The following is a 15,914-nucleotide window of genomic DNA, read 5'->3' on the forward strand; positions in this document are numbered from 1 at the left end:
AGCAACCCTCTCACTACCCCTCCCCTGAGCAACCCTCTCACTACCCCTCCCCTCAGCAACCCTCTCACTACCCCTCCCCACGCCCCGAACAGCCAGCTTATCCTCCAAGAAGCATGAATCTTTACCCCCAGAATGTAAATACCCAGTCATTACTCGGCATTTATGGCGGTGGGGCCTACCCTAGGGGGCAGAGGCCAGAAGGTCAATATCAACCTGTGCATGATACCAAGTACAATTCAATGCCTTACCACACTGCCCCAGCCCCCCGGAAGGCTCCATTCGCTAGCAAGGTGAGAAGGATTGATAATTTTGAAAATCTGTTAGTGCTTTCTCTGGGCAATTTAATGGACCTATGGGTGTCAAAATATTTATGAACATCTAATTGGATTTTCTGCTTTTGAGCTTCATTCGAAAGGAAAAAAGAAAAATTGACGATTAGATTTGTCATTAGGGAAGTGATAGAGGGAGAAAATTAAAGTCCCTCATTTTAAGGAATTATTTTGCATGAAGGGGTTCATTATCTCTCCGACAATCAGAGATATTTATCACATAATCACCCCCAGCTCTGGGGAATGGACTCATTCTTCCTCTTTTGATAATAAGGGGGAGGAATTTGTTCCGCATTCTTCATTATTGATTGTGAGAACTGTTCATTATCGCTATTAATCAATCTTGATTGATTATAGTTGACCCCTACCGTCGTCCCATACCCTGACTTCGACCCTCGCACCGATGCAGAGGTCTTACGAAAAGCGATGAAGGGCTTTGGCACCGATGAGAAAGCCATCATCAATGTTCTTGCCAATCGAACCAATGTCCAACGACAAGAAATTGAGAAACAATTCAAAACACTCTATGGGAAGGTATGAATTCAATAGCGAACACGTCAGGAAAACTTTTGTACGTCTGGAGGGTTTTTAAAAAGAGTTTTTTGGCATTTATGCGAGTCTTTTTTCGTTTTCAAAGGATTTGATCAAAGATCTGAAGTCAGAACTCTCTGGCAACTTTGAGAAGCTCGTTGTTGCCATGATGACTCCCCTTCCCCAATATTATGCCGAGGAACTTCACGACGCAATGTCTGGGATTGGAACTGAGGAGTGTGTGCTGATTGAGGTCATGTGTACCATGTCAAACCATGAAATTCGAGTGATTCGACACGCCTACGAGACTAGTAAGCCAATTATCCGAGTTTTCGAGGAGTATCTGCGGATCTAAAGGAGATAGTGAAATTTTCGTAATACCCTTTTTTGTAGCTCTCATTTCGCTCCACAAAAAATAGTGCAACAAAAAATTTCCTATTTGCCTTAGATTCCGAGATATTGGCGCTTCGCTACTGATTTATCACCAATTCTGTTAATTTTTTCAGTGTATGGGAGGTCATTGGAGGAAGATCTACGTGCCGATACCTCTGGCAACTTCAAACGTCTGATGGTGTCACTTTCTTGTGGCAATCGAGACGAGAGTTTCGATGTTAATCCAGGTGCTGCGGCGGAGGATGCACGAAGACTCCTGCAAGCAGGTGACAATTCTATCTTTCAATCAATTGATAAGTTCTGGATTTTTTAAATTGTCGATTCATCTTGTCGATGAGTGCCCCAAGAGGAGAATGTCGAAGAAACTTTATTCTAGTTGAAGAATTTAGAAGAATTATCCCTACAATTATTTATCTAAATAATCATTCCCAGGTGAATTACGATTTGGCACTGATGAATCAGTATTCAACGAGATATTGGTGCAGCGCAACATCCCACAGTTGATACAAATATTCGCGGAGTACCAGAATATAACTGGACACACGATTCGAGATGCCATTGAGAATGAATTCACTGGTGACATCAAGAAGGGATTGCTTGCTATTGGTAAATATCAGTCTAGATCTCGACCTGTCAATCACAATTTCATCTGAATGTCTTTTAATCCCGTGATTATTGTATTCTCAGTGAAATGCGTTGAGAACCGAGCAGGATTTTTCGCCGAACAACTCTATAAAAGCATGAAGGGAATGGGAACCGACGATCGACGTCTCATTCGTCTGGTTGTCACTCGATCTGAAATCGATATGGGAGAGATAAAGCAGGAATTCAGTCGCACGTATGGAAAATCTCTCGAGGATTTCATATCTGTGAGTTCAAAAACTTCACTAGGATAAATCTTCATCAATGCAGATGATATGAGAATAAAATTTATAATTATTTTCTTTGTTTACACAGGATGATTGTTCAGGGCACTACAAAAAGTGTCTGTTGGCATTGATCTCGTAGGAGATTATACAATGGCCTATGCGTCTCAGGAATGGCATTTGTTGATTTGATAGATCGCCAAATTTCTCAACGAGGAAGCCATCGACATAAACGATTCTCATTTTTCTAAGTAGAAAACTTGATATTTTAAAGGTGTCAAGGAATATTTTGTAAGGCATGAAAAATTACCAACATTATATTTCAACGATGTATATCCGCCCAATTGACCAAGACTTTATATTTTGTACGAACGGTTTTTCCCAATTGGCAGTGAATAATGTATCTTTGAAAGGATATTCCATAAATAATGGATTTTGAAATAACTGAAAAAACGAACAGTCGATTCTATGATTTTTGATCATGATGAGAATGGAATAAAATGTATTTCATTGAATCGTTGCTTCTGCCATGCATACAGACATTAAAGTCCTGATTATTCATTAGCCAATGTTTATTGTCGTCCTCGAACGATGCTATTGACATCCAACTCCACGGTTTTCGCAGATGCGTGTGTTATTATAAAAACATTCATGAATTTTATATTCTATTGTCATGTATTTGCTATCAGATTCTATGGATATTTTATGACTACTGTTCCAATATTTCGATGTAATGAAAAAAAAACAGTACAATAAAATGAATTCAGATGAATGTTTTCCTTCTTCTTTCATTCCAAAATATTACGAAGGAAATTGTGATCATCCTTATTATTTAGTACACAAAAGCGCTGCAGAGTTTCATGCACGATTGAATTTAAACAATTAATTTTCTCTGATTTTACATACCTAACTGGTTTAAATGAACTTCATGGTCAATTGTTTCTCGTAGAATAACCTCTATAAACAGCGACAACTGCACAACACACACGGCACTGGGTCATTTTAATAAGAATACACATAATCCAACGGTTTGGACAATACCCTTCCTTGGAATTTTCGATACTACGAATTATTTCAGTGGAGGGAAAGACAAGTGCAACGGCCAACCGCCTGTTCTGTCAAGTCGTTCGCGGACATATTGTTTTCGCGGGAAAACACCTTATTCCACTCAACAGGCTCGTGAGCCTTGTGAAGTCATGTTTGTACACCATTCGTCGGTAAAACAAATATTTCGTTTCTCATCTGAAGATGATATAGCGTTATAGCTGCTGGGCCTACCCCACAAGCTCCTTGAACTCGATGTGTCAACAAACCCAACATATAAACCTGTTTACACTGTAAAATTGAAAGAATAAGAAATCTATTTTGAACTGCTAAACGAGTTAATTATGGAGCCCGACAGAAATACTATGGTTGCTGTTCTGCAACTCCTCCGTAAATATAATTTGAAGGTAACGTAGACAATATACCCGATATAACCTCTCAAATGGCTTCACTAGACATAAACAATGCCCCCATTCACCCATAAAAATCATTACGACTGTATTTTTTATCAAAGCAACAGGAATTATTCTCTCGAAATTGAAGTTTATTTCACTTGCCTGTCATTTCTATCCCCAGGGAACCGAAGAGTTATTGAGAAAAGAAGCGAATTTAACAGACGTGACGATCGATGACAATCAACAGACTGATTCAGAAGTGAGCAATGTCTTGTCAGCCTACAAAAGTGAAGGTGATCCTGCCCTCTACGAAAAAGCATACAGCGAGTTGAAAAAATTTGTCGAGAGTGCACTGGACATTTACAAACATGAACTGGGAACAATACTCTACCCAGTACTGGTCCACATGTACCTGGAGCTGGTATACAACAATCACTCGAAGGAAGCCAAACAGTTGATGGAGAAGTTCAGTGGAAACCTCGAGGAATATTACCAAAGTGACTTGAAGAAATTGTCTAACGTGACAACGAGAGAACAAATGGCTGAGAACGAGCTGTCAGACACCTTCAAGTCGAATCAGTTCATCATCAGGATATCGAGAGACACTCTTTCGATACTGAAACGTCACTTGCAGGAGAAAAAACACAGTGTCTTGTTGAATATAATCCAGGAGCACTTGTATTTCGACATGTACGAAGGTGTTGCCAGGAATAAACAGCAGATTCAGGCCACCTCAGGAGCTATGTTGGGTGAGGCAACGAGACAGGACAACAAAACAAAAGTCTATTATGGACTCTTGAAAGAACCAGACATCCAGTGTGTTCCACCAGCCGAGGAGGAGGAGGGTGAGGAGGGTGCGACAGAGGGGGACAAGCCAAAGAAGAAAAAACCGAAGAAGGATCCATTATTCTCGAAAAAAACTAAATCAGATCCTAACGCACCCCCTGTGGGACGCATGCCTCTTCCAAACCTCAAAGACGTTGACAAATTAGAGAAGATAAAAGCCTTGCGAGAAGCCTCGAAGAGGGTCAACCTCAGTGCGGACTCCCTTCCTTCAATCTGCTTCTACACCCTCTTAAACAGTGTTCACAGTGTGACAGCTGCAGAAGTCGCCGAGGATTCGAGCCTCCTAGCTGTGGGTTTCTCCGACTCAACTTTGAAGGTTTGGAGTCTGGTCCCACAGAAATTGAGGCTTATGAAGTCAGGGGAATCTCTGGTTGATATCGATCGAGAGGCTGATGATGTTTTAGTCAGGATGATGGACGATAGAACTGCTGAGACTGTGAGGACTCTCTATGGTCACAGTGGGCCTATTTATAGTTTGAGTTTCAGCCCTGATAGGAATCTTCTGTTGTCTTGTGGAGAAGATACTACTAGTATGATTTATTCTATTAATTTTTTCATTCATCTCCACTTATTATTCAGCTATTACATTATTCGTTTGGTTAATTCGGCTAATATTTTCATATTTTTCCATCTTTGCAGTTCGATTATGGTCCCTCCATACGTGGACCTGTGTGGTCTGTTACAAAGGGCACTTGTTCCCCGTCTGGTGCGTTCGCTTCTCCTCCCATGGCTACTATTTCGCCACGGGTTCCCACGACAAAACAGCGAGACTTTGGGCAACAGACTCCAACCAGCCCCTGAGAATATTCGCTGGTCATTATTCAGACGTCGATGTCGTTCAATTCCATCCCAATTCGAATTACATCGTGAGTGGCTCCAGTGACATGACAATCAGACTCTGGGACTGTGTCACTGGAAATCAAGTCAGGCTGATGACAGGGCACAAGGCCCCGATCTTCGCGTTGTCGTTCTCCATTGAGGGGAGGTTTTTGGCATCCTCTGGGGCTGACAACAGAGTTCTTGTCTGGGATCTCGCACATGGACATCTTGTTGCCGCTTTGTCTGGACATACTGGCACTATTCACAGTCTCTCCTTCAGCAGAGATGGAAATATTTTGGTGTCAGGTAATTGTTATGAATTTCCAGTAGACAATTATGAGGATTTTATTCCTTTATATTCCTGTTACATATCAGCCAAAAATAATATGTGAAAATTTCCTCATTTAAAAGAATTCCTCGTATTACAAATTAATAAATTGTTGAATGCCATTTCAGCTTCACTGGACTGCACATTAAAATTATGGGACTTCACCAAACTAGCGGAGGAAATGAGTCTCGAGGACGTCAACGTATCCCACAATCCGGACGTCAAGACATCGGCCGAGTGCTACCTCCTGCGTACATTTCCAACGAAAAATTCACCAGTATTGGCTCTCCATTTCTCCCGAAGGAATCTCCTCCTCAGTGTTGGAATGTTCGAGGCATCGTGAACATTCCTCAAACCGTCATGTACAAAAAAACCATAATCCACGGAATAAATCCATCAAAATATTCTTCAGTAAATCAAGAGTGCTATTAATTTATTCCCCGTGATCTACTTTCTATCCCCCAGAGCCTTACGCAACCCCAGCGCAAAACAATCATTCTTTTATATAACGAAAGACGAACGATTATATCATGGTAATTATTCACGCATAAAGTAGTCTTCTCTCGACGAGGAATTGCAGTCAAAGGGCGCGGGGATTTTCGGGCATGCGTATTGTGGACCAAAAAAACATTCAGCATTTTGATGATCAGTTCAGAGTCCACGCTTATCACAGGTTTTTAAAAGGCCAACACAAGTGAATGTTTTTCCTCATATCCTTCTCACCACCTTGACGATGAAAAAAAGAAATACCCATGGAACCAGTCTCGATAAAAGTGAAACTAGAGTCCTGAGATAGTGGAGTAACAGCAGTTGTTGCAGTTGGGCGTCACCAGGAAATTAATTTTTTTTGTTCTGGACAGATTCAAAAGTATGGGCGACAATTACATTAGGTTAGGTATGTAAACTCGTCAGCGTAAAAATAAAAACCCCGATAGATTTGCATAAAACCACCTGAAGAGGAAAGCCTTGTACATTTGAAACGCAGTGCAGTCACTTCATATTTTATGAATTTTTTCATTTCTACTTTTACATTGCGACGGAGCATTTGACCGAGAATAATGACGGGAAATAATCGACTCAATGTTTGAAAACTAAAAAACAATCCCGTCCAATTTTTCCCTTTAAAATAGGCCAATTGTTTCAGAAAATTATGAAATGCTCAAAGCGTTGTACGACTTCAAAGCAACATTCGCCAAGACCCTGAGTTTCAGTGAGAACGATCACTTCATACTGCACCAATCAAACACGAAGCAGAGGAACTGGTGGCAGGTGGTCAACAGTGCAGGTCAGCTCGGCTACATCCCCTCCAACTACGTGACAACCGTCAAGGTCGAGCCCCAGTTCATGATAAATTTCCTCGACAAATGCATCGAGAAACTGCGAAGTGAATTCTCAAAGCCAGGAGTTCCATTGCCAATCGACAAACAGGATCTGGTTCAAAGACTGATTGAGAAGAAGAGGCAGGCGGACCTGAGTCGGAGACCTAAGAAGCAGGCGCCACAGCCTCCAACGTTCACCAACTCATCCCCAGTGAAAGAGCCCTCATCAACTCCCCAAGACACCAATGACGAGAAGCTAAATAAAATAGTCAGCAATGTCACACCTAAAGCGAAGATCCTTCCTTACGAGGGAGACACCAACATCAGCCCTCAAATAAAACCAGAACGCAAGAGTTCCATCACCGAGCAGCAAAACAGACCTCTATTTCTTCGACAAACATCTTCGGAGATGGTTCAGCACGTGTATTCTGAGAAGGAAGACATCCTGAAGAGTGTGTCCCAATCGAACGTGCGAGAGACTCGATCCTCTCCGAAGAAGAACAAACAATCACCATCCGAAATGGACTCCCACGCGGCTTACAAAATCCTCGACGAAGTGAGAAAACACACGCAGTTGAGCTACGAAATGTCAAAACTGGCTGTGACTGTCGTTGTCTCTGGGCTGCAGCAGTATTTACCGAGTAATATTAGTCACTACTTCGACATTGTACTGAATCAATTAGAGAAACCATTAATGATATCGAATATGAGTATTGAGGAGACGTACGACGCCGAGAGGCTGAAGGTCATTTTCGTTGAATTGACTTCCTGCAAAGAGGACTCACAGCAACGGAGTTGGATGCTTTACGAGGACGAGGCCGTTATAGTAGATTATATCAAGGAACTCACTTCTATCCTGACGAATGCCGATGCCAATGTCTCGAGGCACGCACTGAGGCTAGACCAATACAACGGAATTAACACGTTGATACAGTACTATCAGATGGAAGCGAGGTGGACAATTAGGCAACTACTCCTTCAATCCTTCGGAGTCATGTGCAGCTTGGACCCAGTAGTCGTCACCATCATGCTGAATAGTATTCTTCCGATGGAGCTGGCCAGGGACATGAGGAGCAACCCCAGAAATGTCCCGAAGTTGAATTACTCTTCTCTTCTACTCACCATGATTTTTTCAATGGGAGAACGAATGCCGATCACTCATGTCGAGCAATTGGGCCCGGAGTTCATATCGTTTCTGCTGGAGTTGATTGAGGATCCACCGGACACCGATCTGGACGACCAAATTCCGGATCTATTTCTCAATCTGATATTGTCGTATAATCTTCAGTTCAGCAGCTCTGAGAATATTTTACTGAATTCGCTGAAGGCGCGCTCCAATGCCAAGACATTCACACAGAAAATTCTACTTCTGCTTAATCGAGAAGGTATAGGAATGAAAATGAATTGGTGAGGTTTAAGCCTAGGGGAGGGTGGGGTAAAGTGGACACTAGACTTTTTTAAAATTATTCATGACTCAGAAACAAATTTATCAATTGAGCTCAGTTGAGGCGAGTCGCAAAGGGAAAGAATTGTCCTTTGTATTGGAAAAAAATTATTAAATTTCATCAACATTTCAATCTCTCATCAACATTTTTTAAAAAGTCAAAAGTGTCCGTTTTACCCCAACCTCGATTATACAGAAAAATTAAAAAATGGATTGTTTTTATGTTGACAGAGGATCCTGTCCGGATATTTGACCACGAGCCTGTGCCACCCCACTCGGTCCTCAAATTATTCATCGACTTGTTCGGAAGTGAAATAACAGCATCTCTATTCTATACGAATGATATCAAAGTTCTTATTGATATTGTGCTGCGGCAACTGTTTGACATTCCACCCGGGGAAAAGGTATTTTATTATTTCTAATCTAATTATTCAATTTTTTATGATTTTCTCATGAAATTTTGGATTATTGAGAATTCATTTTATCTAATCATTAATTAAGAATTCACAAACGTCTTGGGGGTCATTTCGCATTGTTCGTCTTTTTCATAAAGAAAATTTGATTTTTTTTTATAACTGTCCGCTCTAGAGGCGTCTATATCTGGAGCTCTGCCGACGTGTCTTGCGAACATCTGGCTATGACGATCACCGACATAGATCTGAAGATCTCCTCAAGTGTTTCACACGGTATTTATTCTTTCCTGCTGAGATTTTATAATATATTTTTATAGTGTGTGATAATATTTTCTGAAATTCAGTGTATTTTCCAACAGCATATTCTGCGAAGAAGGGCCAGAGAGTCAAGGGGATCAGCAACTGATCCGTGAAATCAGCGTTGAATTTCCGAATCTCTTCAAAATGTGACATTTGTTACCCCCCTCCTTCTACAGGGAGGTGGACGATGATGATCTGCACACTCTTGTTTAAATTTTAAGACAGACTATGAATTTGTTATATTTTTTTGAGTCGATGATTTTGTCGCTTTATGAAGATACTCGCTCTCTTTATTACTGACTCGAGTGTAAATTGACGAACGATTGAGTCAGTGAAGAGATGATTCTAATGATCGAATTATCATTTACACGATATATTTGCCCCATCACTGGCTCATCCGATAAAGAATAAAAAAGTATTCACTTTTAGCTTTTCTTTCGAATTCTGAAAATCCCAAAAACATTTCACCTATTTCAATGAACTATTCTTCGAGTTCATGATTATGCAGAAAGTATTTCTAGATAATGGTTGAATGCCATTAGAATTACTCAGTCAGACCGTCTTATCTGATAAACTAGAAAGTTTAAAAATAATAAAGTAGAGATATATTTAAAGAGATGAAAAATAATAGTAATGACGAGACTATAATTGAGCCTATGGAGGTATCGCACATCGAATGATGTCGAAACAAATAAAGAGAAGATTTTTCCTGTAGAACATTCGATTACATAAAAAATGTCCAAGTTTTTCTCCAAATTCACTAGTTTCAGATATGCATGCACAGACAGAGGAATTATCGAGTGAATGAGAGTGGTAAAACTCAGAAATGTTCCAAAGCTTCGAAATATTATTTCCTTTCATGTGATACGTACAGTCTATGTGATCAAATAAAAGAATCAAAGTGCTCAAACGCGAAAGATGTTTGTGTTCATGAACACCTGTAGTCCAAAGCAACTTTAATTATGAAAAAAATGTTGACCAACTGATCAATTAAAAATGATTGGCCCCTCCCCCAAAGACTACCCCCAGACATCGGTAAACAACAATTTTATCCTTTGAAATATTTTATTTATAACAATGAATGAATGTGGGCATTAACTGAATCACTTTGAACGAAAACATCCCCAATGATTCGCTATAAAAATAATATGCGTACGAAAGAATAATAATACCAGGCAATTACGTATTGCATCAGAGTCCGGTGACAATGTAATTGTTTACAAATGCGAACGTAAAGATTTTTATGTCAGAGACTTAACATGAATAATGATGTACAAAATCAATATCGTGCGAATAGTGAGTCGAAAGAATGAGATGACGGTAGCGTAAACCGATTTTAATTGACGATTCCACTGTCAACTGGTGATGTTTATTCGCCGGTCATCATTTCCATGAATTCTGAAAGAAAAAGAAAATGTTCCTTCAGTGATTTTCCACGTGAAACGGGATTTTGGGGGATCTAATTTCAATGGGTAAACGAAAGTATCTCGTAATGCCAAGTTGTCAGCAATGAACTTGAAACGTCAAGGATTTCGGCAATCTACTCAGAAAATAGATAATTATTTGTGTAAAAGATTTTGGATGCCAGGAAATGTCCGAGCGGTACAAATTGAAGGTATCAAAGTGATTGATGATTATTGTTCCTGTCGCGGTGAAAGCGATAGATCATCATACACTAAAAAAATTATAATTCCATTTTTCTATACAATTTTTTTTTGCAGGAATTCCTCGACATGAATTTTCCAAAAAAACTTGGAAAGTTTGAATTTATTTCTAGGGAAAACATCTAATAGAATAAATTGTGTAGAAAAATTGGATTCAATTAATTTTTTAAAGACGGTGATACAATTGAAATTCCCTTACCATCGAAATCAACAGTGCCAGATCCATCAGAATCGATTTCCTCGATCATAATGTCAAGTTCCTCATCAGTGAGTTGGTCATCAAGCTCTCGGAGGATTTCTCTCAAACATGTCGTTGGAATATATCCATTGCCTTTGGAATAATAATGAAATCATGAATATTCCCTATTAATTGATGAAATGAGTGAAGAGGAAAGCTTTATTCGAGGGACATTATTTTTGTATTCTCAGTCCAGCCGAACAATATGACACGCCATTTGTTTCATGGAGCTTCTATTCTTGTTCGGTTGTTTGACAACATTTGCGCTTTCATTCAATCCGTCTTGGCTCAACGCCAATCACACTGAGCTTTCAACAACGCGTAATATCATCAAGGTCTTGTTACCTTCTTTATCATAGAGCCTGAATGCCTCTCGGAGTTCCTTCTCGAGGGCTTCGGCGTCTTCTTCTACGATGAATTTCGCGGCGAGCGTTACGAATTCGTCAAATTCCAGTCGGCCAGATTCTAAACAATTACTTGATTAGTCGATAATTCGTGAGAGGAATTTTTTATAAAAACTTATGAATTCGCAAATTTATGTATTACTGTCTGCATCGACTTCATCGATGAGTTCGTCGAGAATTTTTTTGTTGAAGGGCTGTCCCATGAGTCGGAGGATGTCCGCCACCATATCGGTGGGAATACTTCCGCTCTTCTCCCGGTCAAAGCTGTCGAATGCTTTGCGCAGAACTAAAAAATTCATAAATATTCATTTTTTCGATGAAAAATGGAAAAACAAATTTAATCTGAATTTGAAATTGAACACTTTGCAATTTTATTATTCAAACTTCAAAAGTATGTTTTTAAAAGCTAGAGAACACTTCCCAAAGAATTACTGCATAATTATCCTGGAAATTTTTTAATTCTTTTCACGCAATTAAATTTGCCCTGATGACCGAAAATGAATTGAATTGAATTTAGAAGATTTATTCTCCTAGTAGAAATGTCCCACTTGGGTCAGTCCGACGCCAATTCGTCCCCCGAGCGACTCCCCAACGTTAATCCCGAGTGAGCGTCCACACACATGTCAAAATGCCCCCAAAAGTTCAAATTTAGAACCGATGTTAATGCTCCCTCGTCCCACGTTAATCTACATCGATAATTCGATCAATTTCCTGACTCATCGGTACGATGTACACAATATTCCCGCGCTGAAATTCTCAATACTAAAATTTACAATACAGGGAATAAACATATTCTATTCATAGCGATCCTCGGATTGCTGGATCAATCGTCACTCGATACTCCTCCATCACGGTGAGACTATACTTAGTCAGGAGGCAAGGCAGCTGCCGGCGATCGAGTAAAACGTAAATAAACTCGAGTGCGGTAACGTGGGGAATCGAGAAAATGGGGCAACAACATTAATTCTTGGTGTTCATTCTCCTAATGAATATCAAAGCGTTGATAATTATTTTCATTACTCACCTGCGATTTGTTCTGGGGGCAGTTCATCGGCCTGTGCATCAACAGAAATTATTGAATAATCTGTTCACATTCGAAATAGTAATGCAATACACTATTAGAAATTTTTTTGAAATTTCAATAACAACTGGATTTGAATTCCCAGTGTTGCGACACTGAAATTGTTCATGAAATTCTTTACTTACATTCCAGAAATGAACTGATTTCAGAAACAACTTATTTGAAAAATTCATGTGACTTGGTCGTTAGAAATTTCAGGAGTAATTTTCTAACAGCGCAGCTAAATGATATTAAAGTTCGATCGAGAGAGATCCAATCGTATTGATAGAACATTCAAAGATGCAAAATTTTTAAAGTCGATCCATGCAGAATAATGATTTCCACTTTTTAATGTCATTTAGTGTAATTAAATAAGAGAAGGATAAACAGTCGTCGGAATCTTGGTAAACTCGCACTTCATGTGGCAGTTGACATCATATTCGAACAATTGAATTCACATACTGTGTACCGATCGGGCCAATGAATTTCCTGTTAGAATTCTCGTGGAATAGAACACTGATGCAAGAGAAAAAAAATTAATGAGGAAAGTGTGCGGAGAAATTTAGATCGTAAAGTGCGTTCGATTAATTTTGAAAAAGAGAAATAAGTGTTACGATGAGAGAGAGATAATCCAAGTGTATCGTGTGGGTTTACCAGGGTGACGACTTACAAGATCATCAGGAATTGAACATACCATCTTAGCGGTATTAATTAAAATCTTAGTCACTTGATAACGCTAATGATACAGATAAATGAGATAATCCACGTGTTCTCTTCGCTCGCCGATGATGAACTGGTGTATTTGATACTGGGTGTGAGTGCCCCAGCTTCCCCGGTAATATTCATAGCCGGGGGTATAGCGGTTGCGGGTATGAACCCTCGTTTCCCCCTTGCCTCACGAGAGAAACATTTTCCGCCTTCTCCCGGTCGAAAGCTCCAGCCAATCCCGGCGAGATTGGAAGCGGCAGCAGAAAACACGACGCTTGCGCTATTCTGGGATTGGGGATAGTAGAGAGTAAAAGCGGTGAAGAATATAAAATGCAGATCGAGTTAAATACGAGAGGGGAAAAAAATGAGAAATTCCTAGAAGAAAGTTTTTTTTAACTTTCGAATCTGGGGGTGATTGATCGTCTGCATTGAATGGGCTATAGTTTTTCCTCAGCTTGATCGCTTGATGGTGCACAGTTCAACTTTTTTATGTCGGCTTTTTTTTTATTCGCTGTGCCTTGACGAAACTTTCCATCGCCTTTCGGAAGATACTTTTGTAACGATTCAACACGATAGAATGTGTTTTCAGACGTGAGATTGAGGGGTTGAGCACGCACTGTTGTCGTTACAAAAATAGAGACAGAAATCCTTTATGATGAGCGTAAACGACAGTAAAGCATAAAAACTAAAAGCTCGGGTATCGAAAGTTACTGAGGCGCATTGTATTTTGGTGATGATTCTTCATCGCTGGTCCAAATTGAATATTATTTTCTCAAATTCTTTGTCGATTTCATTTGTGAGGAGAACCTCACATCAACTCGACAATTTAAAAGCTTAATATGTTGTAATTTTCAGTTGTTTTTCAGTTGGTAAATCCTTCAGAAGGTAATTTTCAACGCCTGCTCTCTGGATTGTTCTGCATAAAGATTAGATTTCATTTTGTCGCAAATCATAATCAATTATTCAGAATTTATTGGAGTCACTTTAACAATTATGAACCTCCGAACACAGAAAATTGGCCTGAGAAGTGACAAGTCGCAGCAGATTGTTGGAATCTGTACAACGACACAAGAAATTTGGCTACCAGAATAATAACACTTGAAAATTATTTCGTAATTATTACAACGTAGTAGCACAGCTGTAATGAATTTTTAAAAAATCCTTTCAATTTTTACAATGAAATGGCAAAATTTGCTTTTGGAATTTGTTTCCTTTTTGGTGATGCATCTCAGGAGACAAATAAATGAAAAAACAACTTCTACCGAAATCTCTATAAATAAATTTTGTATTGGAAATAAATTTATACAATCATACGTATCAAAAAGAACATTTAATGAAATACCCTACATGAGTTTGTTTGATAAATGCACTTATCATCATCACAATCATTGGGATCCTGTGGAGAGGAGAGCGAGGACTGCGCTGGTGGCCCCAACGGAGAAGATGTAGTTGATGGCTGGAGTGAAGCTCTTCAGGAGGTAGAACGACGCGAAGATGACGATCGCCAGGAACAGGGCGTTGTTGTAGAAGATTGAGAAGGTCGTTGCCTCGTAATCAGCGACTTCGTTCTTCTTCCACAGGATCCTCTCGTCCTTCTCCTTCTTGCTCATTTTCTTGTCTTCAGCGAGTTTACGACTCATCTCTCTGGTTACTGCATCTTCCCTCTTTACAGCAATCTATCGTGATTAGGAAATAAATATCGTTATGAAACTTTTATGAGATTTGTCTTTTTAATGGCGATAACAGTCATTTGGCTGATTTAAATTATGATATGATTTATTTGTAATTTAGGGGATAAAGTCAGTTGAAGCACAATTTCATTATTGAGATGATATGAAATAAAAATAAAATAAAAATGCCATTTTTGTAAAATTGAAGTATTACCTTGTGTTTCAGGATAAATTTCGTGTTTTTGTATGCCAATGCTAGGGCATATGTGCTGAGGAGCGTTACAATTACGAAGGAAATTATATTGGAGTAAAGATCGATGAGATGAATCCTCCAGAATAACCCTGAAAACAACAATTTTAATTCAACAATCATTCGATTTTTCAACCTCAGGAGCAGTTTTTTATGAATATCTTTGAATTTAATGTAAAAACTTCTTTATTAAGTTTTAGATCCCTTTTGAATGCCATAAAATTAGAATTAAATAAAGTGAAGTGAATTAAACAAAATGAGATAAACTAGTTGAGATAAATCTTTAAAAAAAGCCTCTAAAAATGAAAAAAAATCATTGAATTTTATTCTGCAGATCTAGAGTTATTGACAATTCACTCTTTGGAGCAATGCAGCATTCCTAACCCTGAACCCCTCCACAAAACCTCCTCCAAAATCTCAAATAATGAATTAACCAACTAATGAAACCCTCATTATCACACTAAAACACCCCCCAATATAACAAAATAACAAGGGAAACGAAAAAAATAAATAAAAATCGTGAGGTAAATCAACTTACAGATGGGAATAGCCGACACGATGAGGGCATTTCCATAGAACAACGCAGATGATTTCGTTGATACATTCCTGGAGAAGTCCTGCAGGAGTAACTCCTCTTCCTTGGTGAATGCCTTGGACTTTCCCGACATTTTTCTTCACGTCGTTCTCAGAAAATAGCTAGTACTCCCAAGGAATCGAGTTTCACTCCTCAGTCCACAACACAACAAGTGAATTCCGGGTGCTAGGAACCCCGAATTTCTCTGTGTATTGAGTGCGAACACTATTTCTCTGACAACGTGTCCACCGTAACGTCATTCCAGTGAGCAACGGTGGCAGCACTCGTCAGCCCGTTGGCACTTGGGTGAATTCCCATT

General features: G+C 39.4%; 4 protein-coding genes across 5 annotated transcripts in view; 2 read left to right on the forward strand and 2 right to left on the reverse strand.

Moving 5' to 3' along the window:
* The window catches only part of LOC107039090 (annexin B11), a 5,251-nt gene extending 2,360 nt beyond the window's left edge, over positions 1–2,891 (forward strand). Inside the window, exons 2-7 of one of the 2 annotated variants that reach the window (XM_015258545.1) lie at positions 687–863; positions 967–1,171; positions 1,367–1,519; positions 1,686–1,859; positions 1,941–2,122; positions 2,211–2,891. In XM_015258545.1, the coding sequence (XP_015114031.1) occupies positions 687–863; positions 967–1,171; positions 1,367–1,519; positions 1,686–1,859; positions 1,941–2,122; positions 2,211–2,261 (942 nt within the window). In that variant the 3' untranslated portion in view covers positions 2,262–2,891. Of the gene's footprint in view, positions 1–28; positions 291–686; positions 864–966; positions 1,172–1,366; positions 1,520–1,685; positions 1,860–1,940; positions 2,150–2,210 lie in introns of those variants that run through there. The other variant, XM_015258544.1, reaches the window with a different exon arrangement.
* A 510-nt stretch (positions 2,892–3,401) lies between these two features.
* LOC107039095 lies at positions 3,402–9,455 on the forward strand. Its single transcript, XM_029126177.1, has 8 exons — positions 3,402–3,570; positions 3,740–4,934; positions 5,044–5,529; positions 5,680–5,878; positions 6,682–8,255; positions 8,546–8,718; positions 8,903–9,000; positions 9,087–9,455. The coding sequence occupies exons 1-8, from the start codon at positions 3,508–3,510 to the stop codon at positions 9,175–9,177; spliced, it is 3,879 nt and encodes a 1,292-aa protein (XP_028982010.1). The 5' UTR covers positions 3,402–3,507; the 3' UTR covers positions 9,178–9,455.
* A 618-nt stretch (positions 9,456–10,073) lies between these two features.
* On the reverse strand, positions 10,074–13,237 carry LOC107039096 (troponin C). The gene is made up of 6 exons (XM_015258558.2): positions 13,088–13,237; positions 12,358–12,388; positions 11,476–11,619; positions 11,275–11,394; positions 10,891–11,022; positions 10,074–10,425 (listed from the first exon to the last, which is right to left on the reverse strand). Exons 1-6 carry the CDS (start codon positions 13,088–13,090, stop codon positions 10,397–10,399), a joined length of 459 nt encoding a protein of 152 aa, XP_015114044.1. The 5' UTR covers positions 13,091–13,237; the 3' UTR covers positions 10,074–10,396.
* Positions 13,238–14,368: 1,131 nt separating this feature from the next.
* LOC107039098 (translocon-associated protein subunit gamma) lies at positions 14,369–15,863 on the reverse strand. The gene is made up of 3 exons (XM_015258559.2): positions 15,560–15,863; positions 14,986–15,113; positions 14,369–14,777 (listed from the first exon to the last, which is right to left on the reverse strand). Exons 1-3 carry the CDS (start codon positions 15,687–15,689, stop codon positions 14,487–14,489), a joined length of 549 nt encoding a protein of 182 aa, XP_015114045.1. The 5' UTR covers positions 15,690–15,863; the 3' UTR covers positions 14,369–14,486.
* Positions 15,864–15,914: the final 51 nt, after the last annotated feature.

The sequence above is a fragment of the Diachasma alloeum genome, unplaced genomic scaffold (assembly GCF_001412515.2).
Source record: "Diachasma alloeum isolate Michigan unplaced genomic scaffold, Dall2.0 Dall_scaffold_00291, whole genome shotgun sequence".
In the NCBI taxonomy this organism is placed as follows: Eukaryota; Metazoa; Arthropoda; class Insecta; order Hymenoptera; family Braconidae; genus Diachasma; species Diachasma alloeum.

Bases quoted from the DNA above. Each gene is read 5' to 3' on its own strand.
- LOC107039098 (XM_015258559.2), bottom strand. From the start codon at position 15,689: ATGTCGGGAAAGTCCAAGGCATTCACCAAGGAAGAGGAGTTACTCCTG. The intron at 15,114-15,559 runs GTAAGTTGATTT...TGTTGTTTTCAG, and splicing joins CGTGTCGGCTATTCCCATCT to GGTTATTCTGGAGGATTCAT. The intron at 14,778-14,985 runs GTAATACTTCAA...TAATCACGATAG, and splicing joins AATTTATCCTGAAACACAAG to ATTGCTGTAAAGAGGGAAGA.
- LOC107039095 (XM_029126177.1), top strand. From the start codon at position 3,508: ATGGAGCCCGACAGAAATACTATGGTTGCTGTTCTGCAACTCCTCCGT. The intron at 4,935-5,043 runs GTATGATTTATT...CCATCTTTGCAG, and splicing joins TTGTGGAGAAGATACTACTA to TTCGATTATGGTCCCTCCAT. The intron at 9,001-9,086 runs GTATTTATTCTT...ATTTTCCAACAG, and splicing joins CTCCTCAAGTGTTTCACACG to CATATTCTGCGAAGAAGGGC.
- LOC107039096 (XM_015258558.2), bottom strand. The intron at 11,620-12,357 runs GTGAGTAATGAA...TGAATTTTTTAG, and splicing joins GCCCCCAGAACAAATCGCAG to TTCTGCGCAAAGCATTCGAC. The intron at 11,023-11,274 runs GTAACAAGACCT...ATTATTCCAAAG, and splicing joins CAGGCTCTATGATAAAGAAG to GCAATGGATATATTCCAACG.